Genomic DNA, 20,000 nt, shown 5'->3' with positions numbered 1-20,000 from the left:
CGCTTGGCCGAGGAAAGTAAGTAAAGTCGTCGTGATAGTTAAAGGAGGACGGAAGGAGAAGATAAAGAGGAAGAGGGAGGTGACGACGGAGCCTGCAAAAATATATTACAGAAATAAGCTTGCCCGTAGGAACGCCATCGTTTCAAAAGTTTTCGACTAAAAACTTTTTTTAAAGATCGATGTTACGCCATTGTCTTTTGTTAACGAGCAACCGGTTGTTATATCACAGGAATATACAAACGTAGAAATACACACGCGTGGGCGCGCGCGCGCGCGCGCACGCAAAATGTTTTAATAAAATATTATTTAAAAGAAAACATTATAACGATACGCGCATCGTTATTATTTGTTACTACCTACCGAATCTCGAAAATTTGTTTTTTTTGTTTCTTTTTAATTTTTTATTTGTTTTTTTATTTGTTTTTTTCTCTCTCTCTCTCTCTCTCTCTCTTTTTTTTTTCTTTTGCCTGCTTTTTTATTTTTTATTTTTTTTTCTTTTTTTTTTTTTTTGTTTGTTTGTTTGAGAAACCCTATTACAATGAATTATACCCCAATGTTTTCCCTGCAGTAGAAAGTTATTTTTTCATTTGGAAACATTAATAAAAAGGCAAGTACGTTGCTATCCCTGCGATGTTTGTAAATTTATCGTGTGAGACCGTACGCGTCTCGTTGTTTCGTATATTCCAAGCTGATTAAGCATGGAATGCGGTGGGTCCCTTCATTTTATCGCACGAAAGAGGAATAAGCTTGCCTGGAGGGATTATTAATTTGTGCTCGGCATTTTACTTTTGAAAAAATATCGACGCACGCGAACCGAGTCAATAATTATATACCCAGGTGGAAATAAACTTTTCTTTTTGCCAAATAATACGAAATTGAAATTATTCGTTCGTGGTTCGATTATGGTAGATAAATCAGTAAATAGAGTACGAACGTTCGATTTAAATAATATTAATTATCGATTGAAATGACAAAATTGATTTTCTAGTATCATATCGTATATAATCATTCTTATTATACATTTTCATCGTTTTTATCGATTAATTTCAATGTATAAATATATTATTGATATAAAAATAATATTGAATAAAGATATTGTTTTATCGTAGGGACATATCGGTGAGAATCCGTTCGACAACGGTTCTTGGGGAAAGGAACATTTTCAACCATCGACGGTACCTTGGCAGCTGAATCCGCGCGGCCACTCTCGACCCAGTGTAAGTAAAACAATTCAATTCTTTTTAACAATATTATCAAACTCTATTGGACATTATCCATTGTATAGATATCTATAATACATTACAATATATTTGTATGCGTGTTGTTCAATAACTTATAGATCAATTTTCTTTTATCCTTCTTTCTTTTATCTCTCTCTCTCTCTCTCTCTCTCTCTCTCTCTCTCTCTCTCTCTTCAAAATTTAATCAAAAATCTTTCATCTACGAACGAATATATTTAATAAAATTTTAATAGAGAAATGAAAGTAATGGAAAATCTTAAATATTATTTTAAAATTAAAAGTAAGAATAGGATAGTGGGATGGAAAGAAGTACGGGGAAAGAGATACAGAAAGAAAGAAAGAAAGAAAGAAAAAAAATGGAAATGAGAAGTCGGAACGAAGACGGAAGAAGAAATCCGGACACTCATTGTGTCCGCAGGTAGCAAAAATGCTGCCAGTTTTCTCGAGTACTTTTTTTCCCTAAGAGTTTGGTGCTTCTCGTTGTTACATCGTAACCCTGTAACTACCCCTCTATCTTTCTCTCTCTCTCTCTCTATCTATCTCACACACACATACACTCTTACATGCTCTTTTTTCCCTTTACTTTCCGCGTCAGTCCGCGTTGAAATCCACCCTCTCGTTTTTTCTTTCTCTTTCTTTTTCTCTTTCTCTTTCTCTTTCTCCTTAAGCTCGCCCGTCCTGTCACCCGGTATTTATAATACGCTTTGTTTTCCCTCAGCTATTTGTCTTGGCTCTCTCGGTTCCTTCGCTAACATTATTATCTCGCGTTTTATTTTTATTTAATTCTACCGGGTCTTGCCAAAATGTCTCGGCGTGGTACTGACGCTGTCAGCGTTACTCTTACGTTTTCGGATCGTTACCCTTAACGACCGAATGTCTCGTATCCTTTCTTTTCTTTTTTCTTTTATTTTGTTTTGTTTTGTTTTCTTGTTTTTTTTTTTTTTTTTTTTTTTTTCGTGAATCCATCGATCTCTACTGCGATACTACGATAAAAAGAGATTCCGTCGATAACGATATATCGAATATAAGATTTCGATTTAACGACGAGATCGAAAGATGTTTTATTTAGAAATAAAAAAATCATATATATATATATATATATACATATATATTTAATTTTAATCAATCTTCGACAATAATAATGCATTCGATATGAAATATCTTTTGATAGTGGAGATTGAAATTCTAATAAATAAAAAGAAAATTAAAAAAATAAGAAGAATAAAGAAAAAATAAAATAAAGAAATAAAAATAGAAGAAGAAGAAGAAGAAGAAGAAGAAGAAGAAGAAGAAGATGATGATGATGATGATGATGATGAGAATTGTAAGCTTGAAGTAAGTAATACCTCAGTCATAGGTACGCACTTTACAAGAGCGTAATTAAGAATATTTTAAATCACCATACGATATCACGCTTCGAGTCTCACTTGAGAACATATATCGCTGCATGGAGATTTCTTGGATGCTGACAAATGCACACGTGTCGTAAACCTCACCCTCTACCTTCTTGTTTCTTTTCTTTTTTTTTTTTTTCTCTCTACGAAAAGAAAGGACACGTACGATTGTTAAGTGCAATGTATATGAATGTATGTATGTATGTATGTATGTATGTAAGTATGTAAGTATATAAGCGAGATTGAAAGAAAGAGTTAGATATAGATAGATAGATAGTGAGAGAGAGAGAGAGAGAGAGAGAAGGGGGAGGGGAAGAAATATATGAGATCATCATTGAGTTACAAGGATGGCTGATGGAAAGGAACGCGGGCGCTGACGTCGATGAACATACGCGAGAGATCGTGCTCGTGTTCGATATGATTACGCGCGAGCCATTTTGTATGTATAAGTCTGGACGTGACTTTTTGTTTACGCTTCGTTCACGCGCCAGTTTACTTTTCCTGGCTTCGTTGAGACGCCAGTCGTGACTCATGTGGATTCACATTTTAAAGTACCCAACAAGATTATCGTTTCGTACAAATTAGATTTCCATAGAGAATTTTATTCCTATTTTTATTATGATCCTTCGTACATAAGAATTTATTAATCTTCGTAAATTTATTAATAGATAAATAGTGATAAAAAAAAAAATTCATTTTGAAATAATAATACGATATAAATCGATAGGAAAGATTCACGTTTATCCTTTTCTAACGTTAAACTCGTGATGGAAATTATTTTCTTTTTTTTTCTTTCTTTTTTATTACTATCCGAATACTTTGAAAATCAAAGCGATCGAGTGATCAGAATGAAAAAAGGAAAGAAAGAAAAAAAGAAAAAGAAAAGAAATAGAGAAAAATGATTTGAAATTTGGTTGAATTTTCGATGAATACGAAATAATTCGAAGCGATCCTCTTAATTTCGAATGGCCAATGTGGTAATAATACGAACCGCGTGAAAAATCAGTGCAGGGGTGAGTTCTTAGCCTCCCAGTGACGGCTATCACAACCTCTCCACCCTCTTGGGTTTTAAGATATGCACGACGCAACGCACGCTTTCCTAGCGAGACTATTTTAATACGAATGAGAAAGAGAGAGAGAGAGAGAGAGAGAGAGAGAGAGAGAAAGAGAGAGAGAGAGAGAGAGGGAGAAAGAAGGAGAAAGATCTTTCCCTACGACGATGCGATGGTTCGGAGCGAGAAACTCGCGGAAGATCTACTTCTTGATTACAGAACTTTTTACCTAATTACATAACATTGTTACCATTTACAAAGTCGCCAAAGGGTCTACGTCCGTCGACTACTAATCAGAAACGTTCTAAGGATTAGCATCCTCTCGAAGGCGAGAATCTCGTTCGGTTTCGATGGAATTCGTAAAATTCTTCCAACGTGTACGTGTTCTTTGAAAGGGAATGAGAAAGAGAGAGAGAGAGAGAGAGAGAGAGAGAGAGAGAGAGAAAGAGAGAAAGACAGAGAAGTTTTATCGTATAAGAGCTTTAGAACTCCGTAATTACAAGAAAGTAGAAAATAGCTTGGGAAACTAGATCTAGGAACATTTAACTTTTCGACTAAAAAGAAATCTTCAATGCTGACTAAATATAAAAGGTAATACGGCGATAACAAAACGCTATAAAAGTATTAAGAAAGTAATAACAAATGGAATATATGAAAGGATAATGAAAAATTTTATAACATCAATCGATCCATCAAATCACCTCGAAATAATAATAATAATAATAATAATAATAATAATAATAATAATAATAATAATAATAATAATAATAATAAGAGAATTATATTTAATTCGTAAAATTGTTTAATCGTAAGAAAGAGAACATCAGTTATGGTAGTTGAAAGGTACTTTAAGATTTTCCAATGATGCGAGTATCAGACATTAAGACGTCTGGCTCTTCGACCTTCGACCTCTCCCACCATAAACCCCTTTTTTGGCCTTACTCCCTTTTGAAAGTAATAGTAGTAAGGGTAGATTCCAATGGTAGTAGTAGTAGTAGTAGTAGTAGTAGTAGTAGTAGTAGTAGTAGTAGTAGTAGATGGGTGGGTGGTAGATAGGTAGGTAGGTAGGTAGATAGGTAACCCTTAGACAACGAAGGTTCACCAGTCTCGTCTCGTCTCCATTGTCCTCTAATTCTCATCCGATCCTCACATTACGTAATTTTCTCTTTATTATTTTATAATTCCTAACTGTCGGTGCCTGGACTCTACCGTAGTCTGATCCAACTGAGGCAGGTCCGCACGGTTCTCATCCCTTACCGCGCATACTAATGCGCGCATTTATTAATTATTCCATCGCCAGTTACCACGGATTCTCAAACTCCCACGTCGTTTCTCCGGTTACGTCGCTTACCGATAGATTAAAACCTTATCGCTAACTGAACCTACGTAATAAGTTCGAAACGAAATTTGAAAAGAGAATGAAAAGGAAAAGAGATAGGGAGACGGAGAGAAAGAAAAAGAGAGAGAGAGAGAGAGAAAGGAAAAGAATAGAAGAAAGAAAGAGAATACGACGATAACGCTCGAAGTGGGATACTACTGTGCCACGAAAGAGATATATTCACGAGAGAAAGAGAGAGAGAGAAAGAGAGATATTGATTCGGTGCGATGCTCCGCGGATTCCAAACGGATTCTTTACATTGGACTTGAGTTCGGTGGCTCCGAGAATTAAATTCCCTTTTAACGTCGGCCAGGCGATTCCTTTTCATGGCAATCGCAAATGTTTAATTGGCTCGGCCGAGAAGAAGCAGGTAACGGGTACGTTAATTGCAGTGGATTGCCACGGGGCCGCCTTAGCGAACGAACGAACGAACGAACGAACAAACGGACGAGTACGAATACGAGAAGAAGATAGAGGATTGAGGTGGATAAAATAGCAGGTGGTGGTGGTTGGAGGTCGGGGTGGGGTTCGACGCGACTACACGATTCTCTCTTTCCCTCTCTCTCTCTCTCTTTCTCTCTCTCGCATTGAATGCTAAACAAAAGCTAATTTATATCCGTAGGTCGAGACTTTCGAGTAGATCGGAAGATGAATGGCTGTACATCTTGCATACCAAGTGGCTCGTCAGTTCCTGAAGGACCGAACGGAGTTAAAGATCCCGAGGGATGTTCCCTCTGTTATATTCTCTTTTCTATCCGTCTACCTTTTAGAATTTCACCGACGAGCATCCTCGAAAATCACTCGATCGGCACCTATTTTCATATTTATCAAAAACTCGATACTACCTTTGAACTTTTTTATTTAGTAATCGTAAATTGATCGAAATTACAGGTGCCATTACGCTTTCAATAAATTTCCTATTCTTCGTTAAGGTCTATTCGCCTATTATTATTATTATTATTATTATTATTATTATTATTATTATTATTATTATTATTATTATTATTATTATTATTATTATTATTATTATTATTATTATTATTAGTATCAGTATTATTATTGTTTCAATGATTCCCATGGAGAAAATTTTTAAGTCGTAGCGTAAAATCGATCCACCAAAGGTAGTTGGAGAGAGAGGGAGAGAGAGATAGAAAGAGAAAGGAAAAGAAAAAGAGAGAGAGAGAGCCGAGTCTCTTTCTCTCGAGAGGCACGCAACGATCCGAAGATATTCCCTTTAGGGTCGTCACCCTTAAAATCCTGCGGTACGTGTACTGTGAGAAAGAGAGAAAGAGAACGTTCTCGTTCTTCGATAATCATATATCCCCTTCAAGAAGAACCGAGTGTTCCAACGCGCGCAACGCCTGCAGTAATGAACGAAATTACGGCTGAAAATTAGTCGGCGCTAAATGAATTTCTCTTGCGCTTCAACGATTTCCTGATAACACCGTGGAAAGCTCCTGTAGCATAAAGTTTCGTCTCAACGTCAAAATGCTTTTCCTAAAGTCGATTTTCTTTCGTGTTATAAAGTACATGACATTACGTCAATTGTATTTAAATCATTTGATTTGACGTGTGCACGGGGATTCACGCACTCACTCAAGCACGCACGTACGCACGTGCGGACATTAAATTGATGAACGAAGATTAAAGAAAATAAAAGAAAAAGGAAAAAGGAAAGGAGAAACAATGGTAACAACGACGATCAGAATAACAATAAAAACAACATTATTAATGAAATATCTAAGAATAAAATGTTAGATAGATATAATTTTTATCAAATTTCTAATTCGTTATCATTGAAAAGGAAGCCTGTTGATCCTATGTCCCGAAGGTGGAAACATCGTCTAACCGGCGTTGAACTTTCTCGATACACAAGGCAACATAGCAACACAACACGGTAAAGCACAACAAGTGGGAGGGATGCTGAGGGTGGAAAACACCCTTCCTCCCTCCCTTTCTCTCTCTCTCTCTCTCTCTCTCTCTCTTTCTCTTTCTCTCTCTCTCTCTCCTCTTTGCCACCGGTAGAGATGTACAGCCACCGGAACGGAGAGGCGCGCGTCGCCGGAACGCCACGTGCTTCAGAGTCCCTCCTCGTTCGTTCGTTCGTTCGTTCGTTCGTTCGTTCGTTCGTTCGTTCGCCCTCTCCCTCCCTCTTTCTATTTTCCTCTCTTTCGCTCGCGCTCTAAACAAGCCCTCTCTCCCTCAAAGCTCGATCAACCAACCGTCTACGTTCCCCGTCATGTACCACGTGTTGGAACATCGCAAATTTTTCTATCCCTTACTAATCTTTTCTATTCTTTCTAATCCTTTCATTTCATTCGAACTATCTCGTTCTCATTATTTCTCATTGCACTCATCGTAACAACATCGGATTTCGTTTTTATTAATTTCCTGAATTTTTCTTCTTTTTTTCTTCTTTTTTTTCTTCTGCCTCCCTTTTTTTTTTCTTTCAAGTCAAAAACAGAATCGATCTTCGTGAAAGATCAAACTTCGTTATTGAATCGAAGATTCGATTTGATACAATATCATTGTAACAAATAACTCATACGATCCATTGTTTTGCCCCATAATCCCAAATTCGAAATCCTCGTTCGATTTAAATACAAGATTATATATTGTTTGACATTGATTTCGATCAATCGATATCTTCAATTTACATTTAATTGATTGACAATTATTCCGTCAATGGATAATTCACATTTGACATTTTGTAATCCAATTTGTAATTCGAAATTGGATTAAAATACATTTGACATAGATTTAGATAATGTTCGGATACATTGACAAAGAAAAAAGAAAAAGAAGAAAAAAAAAAAAGAGGACATTGTATTGATTAGTATCGTTCAAAATTTCGAACAATATTTTAAAACTATTTTAAATATTATTCGTTATAATTAATCGATATTATTATTATTAAAACGATCTCGATAATTACATTTGTTCTGAAACAAATCTGATTTTTCAAGCATGCTTTATGACTCGCTATTGGTCATGGCTGACTATTAGAAAATAATGAAGCAGCAGCAGTGCCTTATCGTATGATTTCTTGGAAGAAACTTCATATGGAACGACGATACGCCGGAGGGGTTTGGTTTTACCTCTTTCCTATAACCTTCTCTCCCTCCCTCCTCCTCCCCCAGCCACTCTCCTTCTCTCTTTCACTCGGTATTCCCTCGTCGACGAGGCAAAGTCAAGGCGCAATTCGAGCAAAGAGGCAACTAAAGCCAAGTTGGAGTCTAACAACGTAACCAAGACGTGCAACCTTGTAAATAGATGTCTGGAGCGTGCTAATACCATTTTACCTAGCGTTCTACGCGTTACCTAGGGTGGAAGGTACAACGTAGAACAAGTTCCTCTATGAGAGGGTCGAAGGGAAAGGGCCTAACCTTCTTGTACTACCTATGCCTACTTCCTTACGTGCACACGCATGCACGTGCTGGGTAATTAGTGTCCTAATGAACTCGGATCGTAGTTAAGGAGTTATTTTCTCTCTCTCTCTCTCTCTCTCTCTCTCTCTCTCTCTCTCTCCTTCTTCTTCTTGTTCTCTCATTCTCTCGCGTTCTCTTGCTCGCTATGTAAATAATCGCGAACACGCGCGATCTCTCGGTTCGAACGCATTGAGAGAGTTTTGGCGTCGTTCGCGATCTCTCTCTCCCGATAACTGTGCACGTTAACGAGCCAAGAGCGTTATTGCCGGCGCAAAGTCCTCGGATATTTTTGTGAGGAATAATAATGAGCTGTCATAGGTGGTACCGCCGTGAATCCGCGTACGCTCGTAAATTTCACCTCCGCTACTAATTACCGCTGATTTATTCGCGACTCGGGTAATATCTTCGTATGTATATATGTATATATGTATGTATGTATGTATGTATGTATGTATGTATGTATGTATGTATACATATCTCGACGAACGTTCGACGATTATTTTTAATCGAACTTTTTTAGCTACTCACTTTTATAATGATAGGAAGAAAACATTGCTCTCTTTCTTCCTTCCTTCTCGTTATATTAAAAAATCGATATAATAATCCCCCTTAGAACTTTTAAAGCAATTTTTCTTACATATCGTACAAGTTTATCGTGAAAACAAAGCAATAATTTCGTTTCCTCGGTGAACTGAAAAAGAAACGCTTCGATACTCCGCGAATCTCCATCTCGCGAGGGGATAAAGGAAAAGGATAGTTTGAATCTTGATCTTTCTCTTTCTCTTTCTCTTTCTCTTTCTCTTCCTCTCTCTTTTTCTCTCGTTCGAGTCTTTAACGATACTTTGATATCGTGCGAGATAGGCAGTGCAGTTCGAGTAGTACGACAATGGGCACGTTTGCGCATTAAACGCGAACGTCCTTATGCGACTTTGAACGACTTTTTGCTTTTACGACAGGACGATTTGAATTTTATGCACGGCGATATTTGAATTACGATGCCTCGTAAAACGACATTCCGTAAGCGTGTAGGTTTGCGACGCGCGAGCGAGCAAGTCGATTCTCTTCGTAAACGGCCGTTGCGTGTACGTCGTTAAAACCAAGCCGTTCTAACGTTTAAAAGATCACATCAAATCTTTTTTCAAGAATTTAGTATTCCTATTAGCTCAGTTCTACAGGTATGAAATTTAATTCGTACGAGAAAAAAATTACTCCACGTAGAAAATTTTGCTTCATTTATAAATAAAACGTTTTCGTAATCCCAATAGCCATCGATATTATCAAAATTATCTGTTTCATTCACATCCTTAATTCATTCGTCATTCGAACGAATGGAATTAAAGAAAAGAAAAAAAAAAAAAAAGGAAAGAAAAAAAAGAAAAAGAAAGGAAAAGACTTTTTTTCCTTTAATTTTGCCAAAGAAACAATTAACCCAACTTGCCAGAGCCAAATTCAATTCTATTATTAATCGAATTTTACAAATTCGAATGATGAATCCCAATTACAGTCATTGTTCACGTTGCCAAATATCGTACGAATGAGAATTGTAATAAACCGATCAAACAACGTAAATATATAGTGCGATAATATTTTAGTGTCACTTTAAGATCGTATAAAAATCTTTGAAAGATATTCTTGTAAAATTATCATCTAAGCAATATACATAGGCAAGTACATACATAGACGTACGTAGATACGTATATACATATATACATTTGCCTCAATCGATATCCCATACTAGTGGTAGACTTGTTTAAACGTTTAATGCTTGATAAAAGGAGTCTGGTAGAGAGTTGTGGGTGTCGGGGCTTGGTCTCTTGCTTTCTCGACGCGATACGTACTCCTTCTGATCAATACCTACGTCCTTCCTTCTTCGGAAGGAACGTACGCGCGTACGCGGTTCGGACTCTCAGAGGGGAGGGGGTTTTAGGTTTGAGAGGGTAGGTGGTAGACGACGAAGGGGGTACCTGGAATAGGAAGAAGAAGAAGGAGAAGGAGGGGTTGAAAGAGGAGAGGAAAATAGCGAGAGAGAGAGAGAGAGAGAAAATTCGCGAGAGCACACAGTAATCGTACTTGGCGAGGACTTTCTCTCTCTCTCTCTCTCTCTCTCTCTCTTTCTTTCTCTTTCTCTTTATCTATCTCTCTTTCTCTCTCTTTCTTCGTCTATGCTTTTTCCTCCTCATCGTGAAGGACAGAGGTTAGAGGTGGGGGTGGGTCTTGGTCCAGGCGGAGAAGGGTCGCGTGGGGGTAGACTCGCGAACGATGCTCTGAGTGGGCGGCTAACGTTAGAGCGAGAAAGAGAGAAAGAGAAGAAGGGAAGATTGCGCGCGCAAGTTGGACTTGTGTACTCGCGGATAGAGATAGACCTAGCTGACTATGTAGACGTAATAGGAGACGGTCGCATGCGTAGTTTCTATGTATTATCTAAGTTATGTTTATACGCCAGAAAAGGCATCGGGCCATGCGTGTACGCCCATAGCTCTTATCGTTGCTGTATAATTGTTCTTAAAAAAGATAATGCTAAGGTATGATGAAATGTTTTAGCTCGAAGGATGCTGGTACTTGCAATAGGGCTATCGTGAGATAGAAGGTGACAGGAGAGAGAGAGAGAGAGAGAAAGAGGGAGAGAGGGAGGGGCAAGAAGAGAGAAGAGACAAGGGAGCCACGATTTCCTCCTCAGCGTAATTCGAAGAGAAGATAGGAGAGGAAACGGAGGTACTAGAGACAGGGAAAGAGAGAGAGAGAGAGAGAGAGAGAGAGAGAGAGAGAGGAAGTGGGAGAGGAAGCGAAGAGTCAGGAGAGAGGGAAATGGTTAGCGCGTTCGAGAGAGGAACGGTCGACACAAGAGGGCGGACCGGAGAACGGAATTCTACGGAGGCGTGTCTTCATCGGCGCACCAGGTGCAAAGGTGCGCGAACGCATCGCTTGCCACGCCTTTTTCACGGTTAGACGTGCCCGACGCCGACGTCGACGTCGACGTCGACGTCTACGTCTACCAGCTCGGAGGAGCCTCTTGCTGTCTTACTCTTTCGATGCACCACCCATATCTCTATCTCTCTCTCTCTCTCTCTCTCTCTCTCTTTCTCTTTCTCTTTCTCTCTGTCTCTCTGTCCTCTTCGAGGAAGAACGTTGGTACTCATCTCCCACCTCCACCTCCATTGCTACCTCCACCTCCATCGAGCTTTTCCATCCACCGGAATCATCCAGCTTCTGGTGTCAACGTCCCAAGCTTCCATAGCCTCTCTCTCTCTCTCTCTCTCTCTCTCTCTCTCTCTCTTCTCTTCTCTTCTCTCTTCCTTTCTGATTCTCCTAAATATGCACCTTCGACGCGAACACATCGACGACATGGGTGTACGGACGACAAGCGGGGGTAGTTCGAGGGTGGTACAGAATGGGCGGGAAGCAGCTGCCTCGCCCCCGGACTGCTATTCTCGCTGTTGCCGTTGCAATGACATTTCTTTTTTCGATCCTCGCGACTCGAATGCGAGATGACGTTGCGATTCTCCTGCGCGTCTCCATCCACGTACCACACCTAGTTTATCGCTACGATAAACAATAATGCACTGTAAATTTTTTATATACCCGTGCGCGCTTCTTGTCGACGTGAATTCGTCAAGAAAAAAAAAAAAAGAAAATAAGAAGAAATAAATAAATAAATAAATAAATAAATAAATAAATACAAAAAAAAAATAAAAATAAAAGAAAAAGAAAAAAAGTGAAATAAAGAAAATATATAAAAGGAAACAACATGTCGGTGATGCCTTCGGCCCTGTTTCTTTCCCCTCGACGAAAAACTGTGTGACAATAATTTTTTGTCTTTTCTTCTTCTTCTTCTTCTTCTTCTTTTTACAATCGAGACATCGGCCTTTCGACTTTTTTCTTTCTCTCCATTGTTTGATGATTTCGGGATATACGTAAAGTATGAAAAAAATGAAGGAGAGAGCAAGAAAAAGAAAGAGAAAGAGAAAGAGAGAGAGAGAGAGAGAGAGGGAGGGAGCAAGAGAAAGAGAGAGAAAGAAAATGAGAGAGTTAATATTAGAGTAAGATCTCGATTCGGAGACGCCATTTTCCAGGCTGCTGCAAGTCCGCAACACACGAAGCATCCGCATCCACAGGCTGATAAACGGAGCAAAAGGGGGGTTATTGCGTCCTCTCTCTCACTCTCTCTCTCTCTCTCTCTTTCTCTCTCGTCCTTGTTCGCCATCCCGGGATCCTTCCTTCCGTTCTTGCCCTTCCATTCTTCCACTAGCTTCTCCTCCATCTCCTCCTTCGCTTTCTCCGATCTTTCTTCTCTCCCTTTACTACCCACCACCGGCAGCCACCGCCTCTTCCTTCGCCGCCATCAGCCTCTTCTTCCTCCACCTCTCTGCGAACAACTACCACCACCACCACCACCACCACCACCACCATCACCACCACTATCACACACCACCTTCTTCTCCTCCTCCTCATCCTCCTCCTCCTCCTCCTCCTCCTCCTTTTCCTCCTTTTCCTCCTCTTCCTCTTCCTCCTCTTTCTCCTACAGCATCACCATCACTGCCACTATCCTCATCCTCCTTCCCTCCTCTCTCTCTCTCTTTCTCTCTCTCTCTCTCTCTACAAGCCTCAGCCTTTCTCTTCGCGATTCCATTTCTGCGTTGTTGAACTATAACTCTCTCTAGGAAGGCACTGGCAGCTATTACGTTGGCTCCTAAGCTATTACGGCATCTGGAAGGCTCGTTGCCGCGACCCGGTAGAAACGACACGAAGAGAGGAATATAGGTGGGGGCGGGTGGGTGGATGGGTGAGAAGGAGAACTAAGAAGGTAGATGGTGGTGTGTTCGCTAGTACGAAAAGGAGAACTCTGGCGCTGTAGGAGGATAGGGAGGGGGAGGAGGCTGCCGGGTTAGGTGAGGTGATGTATTGAGATCCCATTGTATCCACGGAATCCCCTAAGATTGCCAAACGACGCTTCCCCGCTCACCTCCTTCGTATCCACCTCACCTCTGCCACCCCCTCACGACCATCGAATAATACGTCACTGCTCTAAGGCGACTTTTCTCTCTCTCTCTCTCTCTCTCTCTCTCTCAAGTAGAAGATAACGGGGCGTATATTTCTCTTTTTTTTTCTTTTTCCTGTTCCACATTTCGTTTTTTTGTTCTCTCTCTCTCTCTCTCTCTCTCTCTCTCTCTCTCTCTCTCTCTTTCTTTCTTTTTCTTTCTCTCCCGGTATTATTCTTCGCTATCCTCTCTTTTATTCTTTCTTTCCTATTGCGATCTATGCAGATGCACATACTGAAATACCAAAGCGAATAATTTCGAGGAAACATCCGATGACATCGGTTTCTTCGTTAAAAAATCGACGTTGTTTCATTATGTTATTTTTTTTTCTTTTGCCTATTGTTTTTTTTTTTTTTTCTTTTTGCTTCACTCCTTTTCCATCAAGTCAACGGGGATTTTCGTTTCTGACCTGAGAACAATATTGTTTACGAATAAATCGTTGATGGTCTTAAACTCTTAATGATATTTAATATAGAGTAATTGATAACGATTAATTGTTTAAAATAATTGATAAGGTATATAAATAAATAAAATAAATTAATGTTAAATCTTTTAATTATATATAACTTTCTGATAATATTATCTAGCAATTTAGTAGTTAAGTACTTACTTGAATAGAGAATTTTCCACTGGATTTCGATTAGAAATCCATATTTTTTTTCTTCCTGTTATAAGCTATTATAAATTCATTGAAACCATTCGATATTGTACAGTCAGTTCACTGTCTAGACACTTTTTCTTAATTAATTCGAAAAGTCCCGTGTTTCATTCACGAACGAGTTATACTTCCATCACGATATATTCGTTTATCGAATTACAACAATTCATGTGCATACATACACACACACACACTTATATATATATATATATATATATATATATATATACGTCTGAGAAATTCCCATTCATTTATATAATCGTCATCTGATCATTTTACTATCTCCTCTTATTCTTGAGTCTCTTAAAAGATTTCTCTCTCTCTCTCTCTCTTTCTCCTCTCTCTTTTTCTCTTTTTACATCCTCCTCCCTATATCTTTCGAACTCTCTCAAATTCTCCTTCCTTGCGGTACTTTTAATAACGCGAGATCGCGGTTCGCATGCAGTATTGAAAAAGCGGCGCATAATATCAACGATCTGCGACGATATTGGCGAGGGTCGGGTCGCGGAAAAGAAAGCAGGGAAGGAACGTAAGATGTAAGGGGAGAAAAAAAAAGAAGAAAAAAGAAAAAAGAAAAAAGAAAAAAAAAAGAAGCGGACGAAGAAGGAGAAAAAAATATATCCAAGGAATGAGTCGAATTTGTCGACGGGCGAAAAAAAAAAAAAGAAAGAAAAAAAGAGAAGGTGAATTTGAAGACGCAAGAAAAATTCTTCGATTCTCGTTAACTCGTATCCTCAGGATCATCTTCGATAACAAGCCTTTTATTATTTCAAATGAACGGCGTACTACTTGAACACTTCGTTTTCGTTCACTTGCGTTTTATACGACATTGCATTGTCTTATAACGTGAAGGATCGTTCGATCGTATGAAGAAAGGAACAATTATTTTTCTTCCTTCTTATCCCGCGGTTATCCTCTTCGTTCTACGTCTTCGCGGTCCACGGATACTTGCTGGCAATTAACTTTTATAAAAAAAAAAAAAAAAGATCAAACTAGTTAGAGTTCGAGCTTCGTATTAAAAGGAAGGAAAATATTACAGAGCGAACGATGTTTCTTTATGATAGAAACGACGACGACGACGGCGAGAACAAAAAAAAAACAAAAAAAGAAAAAAAAAAAAAAAACGAAAAGAAAAAAACAAAAAAAGAAAAAGAAAAAGAGAAAAGACGAATAAAATAAAATAAGCTAGCAAGACGTAAGATATTACGGAAAAGAAATAACCCGTTTGAGGTCGAAAATGATATGCGGATAAAAATGAGAGATCGATAAGAATTGTACATACGTATGTACGTACATACAATCCCTATACTTCGTTCCTCATATAAGTTAATATATATGGCGGAAGCCAAGCACATCAAAGTACTTGCAATTTTAGTTAAAAATAATACATCTACTTCCTTTGCTAAAGAGAGAGAGAGAGAGAGAGAGAGAGGGAGAGAGAGAGAGAGAGAGAGAATGAGTTACCTCTTGGCGACGTCAATGTACTATCGTTCCCTCCTCTTTTTCCTCTTTCCCCTCTTCACCGTAGATTGTTTGTATTAAGCATAACGCTCGGTAAAAATATCCCATCTTGGACTTATATCGAGAGAAATGAGAATAAAGTCGCCAAACATACCATTTTTCCTTTTTCTCTATGTCGATACTTCGAGAATAAACTTTGTCAGATCAGACATGTACATATATAATCTACGTATATAACCGATTACATATGAAACGATAAAGAGATATCAAAACTTTCTATGAGTAATGATCTTTGAATTTCTATAGAGACAAATTTAGACATACAATATTAGAAAACGACATAGAAATTTTAATTATTCTATGTAATGATCTATTTGCCGTAACAACGAAACATATATATATATATATATATATATATATATGGACTCGAAGAAAGATAATCGTTATTGAATTTGTTAATAATTTTTTATTGTAATATATAAATAACGTCACGTTTGTTAAATAATACATGCATTTACGTTCATACATACGTAAATTTGCAAGAACAAATTTAGATTTAACAAAATGCGAATATAATAGACAATATCAAAGTTATACAGATTGTCTTTCTTTCTTTGTTTTTTTCTTTTTCCTTTTAAACACTCCCTCCATGCAAGTATACTATATTTATATACATATACATATATATATATATATATATATATATATATATATATAGGTATGTATATACAATATTTGCTAGAACGCTCGGATATGCCGTTTTTAATTGGCGATCCGCCAAATTCCACGTCGATATAGAAAGGAGAACGCAAACATCGGTACCGCTTTCCGCGTGCATCCAGCAACGATCCTGCAATGCAAATGCAATTTGCGTATCATCGTTGTAGTCGCAAATAGATAGGCAGATAGATAGAAAGAGAGAGAGAGAGAGAGAGAGAGAGAGAGAGTGGGGTGATGGGTCGTGAGAGGATAGTAGGGGGAGGAGGTTGGAAGCAGCTCGAGGTGGGCCGGAGGATAGCAGCCGTGTTTGGTAAATATTTGTGGCCGATTCGAAACAACAAAGCCGGAAAGGACCTGGCTCGTTTCGGGGGTAGAAATGTTTGTTTCGTGAATGCGAATTCCATTGAATGCGCTTGGAAAATCGCGTGGGCGTATTGGCGTCATCGTTGCTTCTCTCTCTCTTTCTCTCTCTCTCTCTCTCTCTCTCTCTCTCTTTCTGTATCTATCTATCTATCTATCTATATATCTATCTATCTCTATGTATCTATCTATCTATCTCTCTCTCTGTCTCTCTCTCTCTCTCTCTCTCTCTCTCTCTTTTTCTTTCTGTCTTTCTATTTCTATCTCCCTTTCTCTCTTTATCCCTTTCTATACAAAGTTACGGAAGCAAAGTTCGAGACAAAATGTTTCATTTTACCATATCACACGATACATGGGGAATGAGAAATGTACATGTGGCGTTTTCGTGGCACTCGTTATTTTCACCATTCGATCCCTTCAACAGATACGTCGATCGCCATCATCCACTCAACGATCGTTCGACTTTTCGTTTTACCTTCGAGCGAATAAACGAAATGCATATCATCCCACTCTTTCTTTCCTTTTTTTTTTCTCTGCCTTTTTTCCCCTCTCTTTTTTCTCTTTTTTTTTTTTTTTTTTTTTCTTTTTTTTTTGTTCTTTCTTTCTTTCTCCGGCATATCGACGATGTTTGTTCTGGGTGTTTAACGTGGAAATTATTCGCCCGCTATCGGGATTCGTATGTAAAGTAAAAATAATGAATTTGATTAATCCTTATAACGATTGAAATCACTTATAGGATATGTACGAAAGATTATTATTATTAATATTATTATATTTCTTTTTTCTTTCAATTTTTTTTTCTTCCCTTCTTTTCTCTTTTTTTTTCTCTTTTTTTCAAAGAAAAATTCGAGCATTCCTTAAAAAGAAAATAAAAAAAATTAAAAAAATTAAAAAAATTAAAAAAAAAAAAAAGAAGAAAGGATATAATAAAAATGCAATTGTGTTCATTAACATTTACTTGATTCTACTTTTCAAAATAACATCATTGAAATCCCACGATTATTAATTATTCAATTGTATAATTAATAATACGAAATTATTTAATTCTCTTCTTTTTTTTTTTTTTTTTTAAACGCACACACGTTGACAATTTTACCTTTTAACAAATAAGTAAATAATTACTTAGATGTTCCTTCTAACACGATCATCCTGATTTTGTTCGAAGGAAAATCTACTATACGATCCACCGGTGAAAAGAACATATGTACAATGGTTTGTGTATGAGAGAGAACATATGTTTGGGTGGTAGGATTGTTTATTCGCGTATATCAGGTCGAAACTTAAGCCGGTATCGCAATCGCGGAGAAAAATAAATTTTCTATCGGGGCACGTGTGTTGCCCGATGTTGTCGGATATCGTTGTACACATAGTAACTTTATCGCCGACGATTGTGCCACGTGGTATTACGCCATTCGTATAGAGATGCGTCTCTCTCTCTCTCTCTCTCTCTCTCTCTCTCTCTCTCTCTCTCTCTCTCTCTCTCTATATATATATATATATATATATATATATATATATATATATATACACATTGCATATATATATACATATATAAATGTAAGTATCATCGAAACTCGAATGAAAATCGATTTTTCCTCGAACATATGTACATATGTTGTTTCATGTTAGAAGATAAGTAATCGTTGGTATGATATAATAAAATCATATAACGAACGCTTACATTTCGATCGAGATTCATGGAAAAAGAAAAAGAAGAAAAACAAGAAGAACAAGTGAAAGAGAAAGAGAAAGAGATATATGTATATAGTTTCTCTGAAAATTTTCTCTCTTTCTCTCTCTCTCTCTCTCTTTCTCTCTCTCTCTCTCTCTCTCTCTCGTATCTCTTCTCTCCTTTTCTTTTCTGAAGAACGTAAGGAGAGAAACGGCACGATAAAGCCGTCAATTTTCACCCTCAATACCGTTTGTCTCCGGGAAAGAAAGGAAAGTAAGCAGAGCGGGCGCCAGTAGAGAGAAAATGCCGGAGAAGGAAAGACGGATGGAGGAAGACGGACGGATAGACTCGCGCGAACGAACGAGACTTCACTGTTTGAATCTGTGTCTGTCTGTCTTTGTATGCATCTGTATATATATATATATATATATATATATATATATATATATATATACGTGTATGTATGTGCACGTGCACATATACGTGTACATGGGTGAGCGCGCGAGCGCGCTCCTATATGTGTATGTATCAGTTGCGTAAGTTTGTACGTATGTATGCGTGTCGAGAGGAAGAAGAGATCGGAAGGGAGGAGACATTTATTACGACTTTAACCGGACTTTGTGTTTATTCAGCGACTGTTGCTCTCGCTTACCGTCTATTCTCTCTCTCTCTCTCTCTCTCTCTCTCTTTCTTTTTCTCTCTCCCTCTCTCTTTCTCTTTCCCCTTTGCAATCTTCGAGACAGACTCGAAGTACTCGCTTTCGCTCGCACAAGGAATTCCCGGCACGTAGGGTGACCGTTCGTGGTTCTTCTTCTCCTTTCGACCATCCCCTTCTTGTCACGCGAGACACCCTCTCTCTCTCTCTCTTTCTCTCAGTCATTCACTCACTCACTCTCTCACTCTTACTCTTACTCTTACTCTTACTCTTACTCTTACTCTTACTCTTACTCATATACTCCGTGAGTGAGAAAGAATCTTTCACTTTATCTGTCCTACAGGACCACGACGATGTGATTCTGCCCTCTATGCATCCTCCTACTATTTTACGAAGCACTATGTCTGTCTCTCTTTCTCTTTCTCTTTCTCTCTTCATCCCTTGGAATATCATTCCGCGGCCGTCTATTCGCATCCCTTTTCGGTCTTGTCAGGTTCGATGTCGTACGACGTGTCCGAAGAACGACGAGACGTTTCACATGATCGCCACGTCTCTGTGACCTTTGATTCATTTCCATCGAATAAGCCACTGGTGTTCGTGAAACTTTGAATATTTGCTTTCTCTCTCTCTCTCTCTCTCTCTGTCTCTCTTTCTCTCTCTCTTTCTCACTTTTCTTCTTTTTTCTTCTTTTCCATAAGACACCCTTAACTTTGTTACGAAGCTGCGTGCTTCTTCATCTTTACTTGTCGGATTTCTTCTTTCTCGGTATAAAAATGAAGAACGAGTTGTATAAATTTAATTTTAATGTGATATATATATATATATATATATATATATATATGTATAATTAAGATATATACAAAATGATATGTCAAAGATTTGATAAGAACGATTAAATGTGATCATAAATTATTGTCGGTCGAATAATTAAGATTCATTTATCAG

The 20,000-nt window shown here is 38.0% G+C and overlaps 1 protein-coding gene across 17 annotated transcripts in view; it reads left to right on the top strand.

Moving 5' to 3' along the window:
- The window catches only part of FoxP (forkhead box transcription factor P), a 288,984-nt gene that overhangs the window by 143,976 nt on the left and 125,008 nt on the right, over positions 1–20,000 (top strand). For all 17 annotated transcript variants that reach the window (XM_085658133.1, XM_085658138.1, XM_085658135.1 and 14 more), the window contains one exon: positions 1,110–1,217. In XM_085658133.1, coding sequence (XP_085514259.1) covers positions 1,110–1,217 — 108 coding nt within the window. The remainder of the gene's footprint in view (positions 1–1,109; positions 1,218–20,000) is intronic.

Source organism: Vespa mandarinia, chromosome 7 (assembly GCF_050613455.1).
Source record: "Vespa mandarinia isolate Hongniang chromosome 7, ASM5061345v1, whole genome shotgun sequence".
Lineage (NCBI taxonomy): Eukaryota > Metazoa > Arthropoda > Insecta > Hymenoptera > Vespidae > Vespa > Vespa mandarinia.
This window is presented reverse-complemented; position numbering and strand designations above follow the sequence as displayed.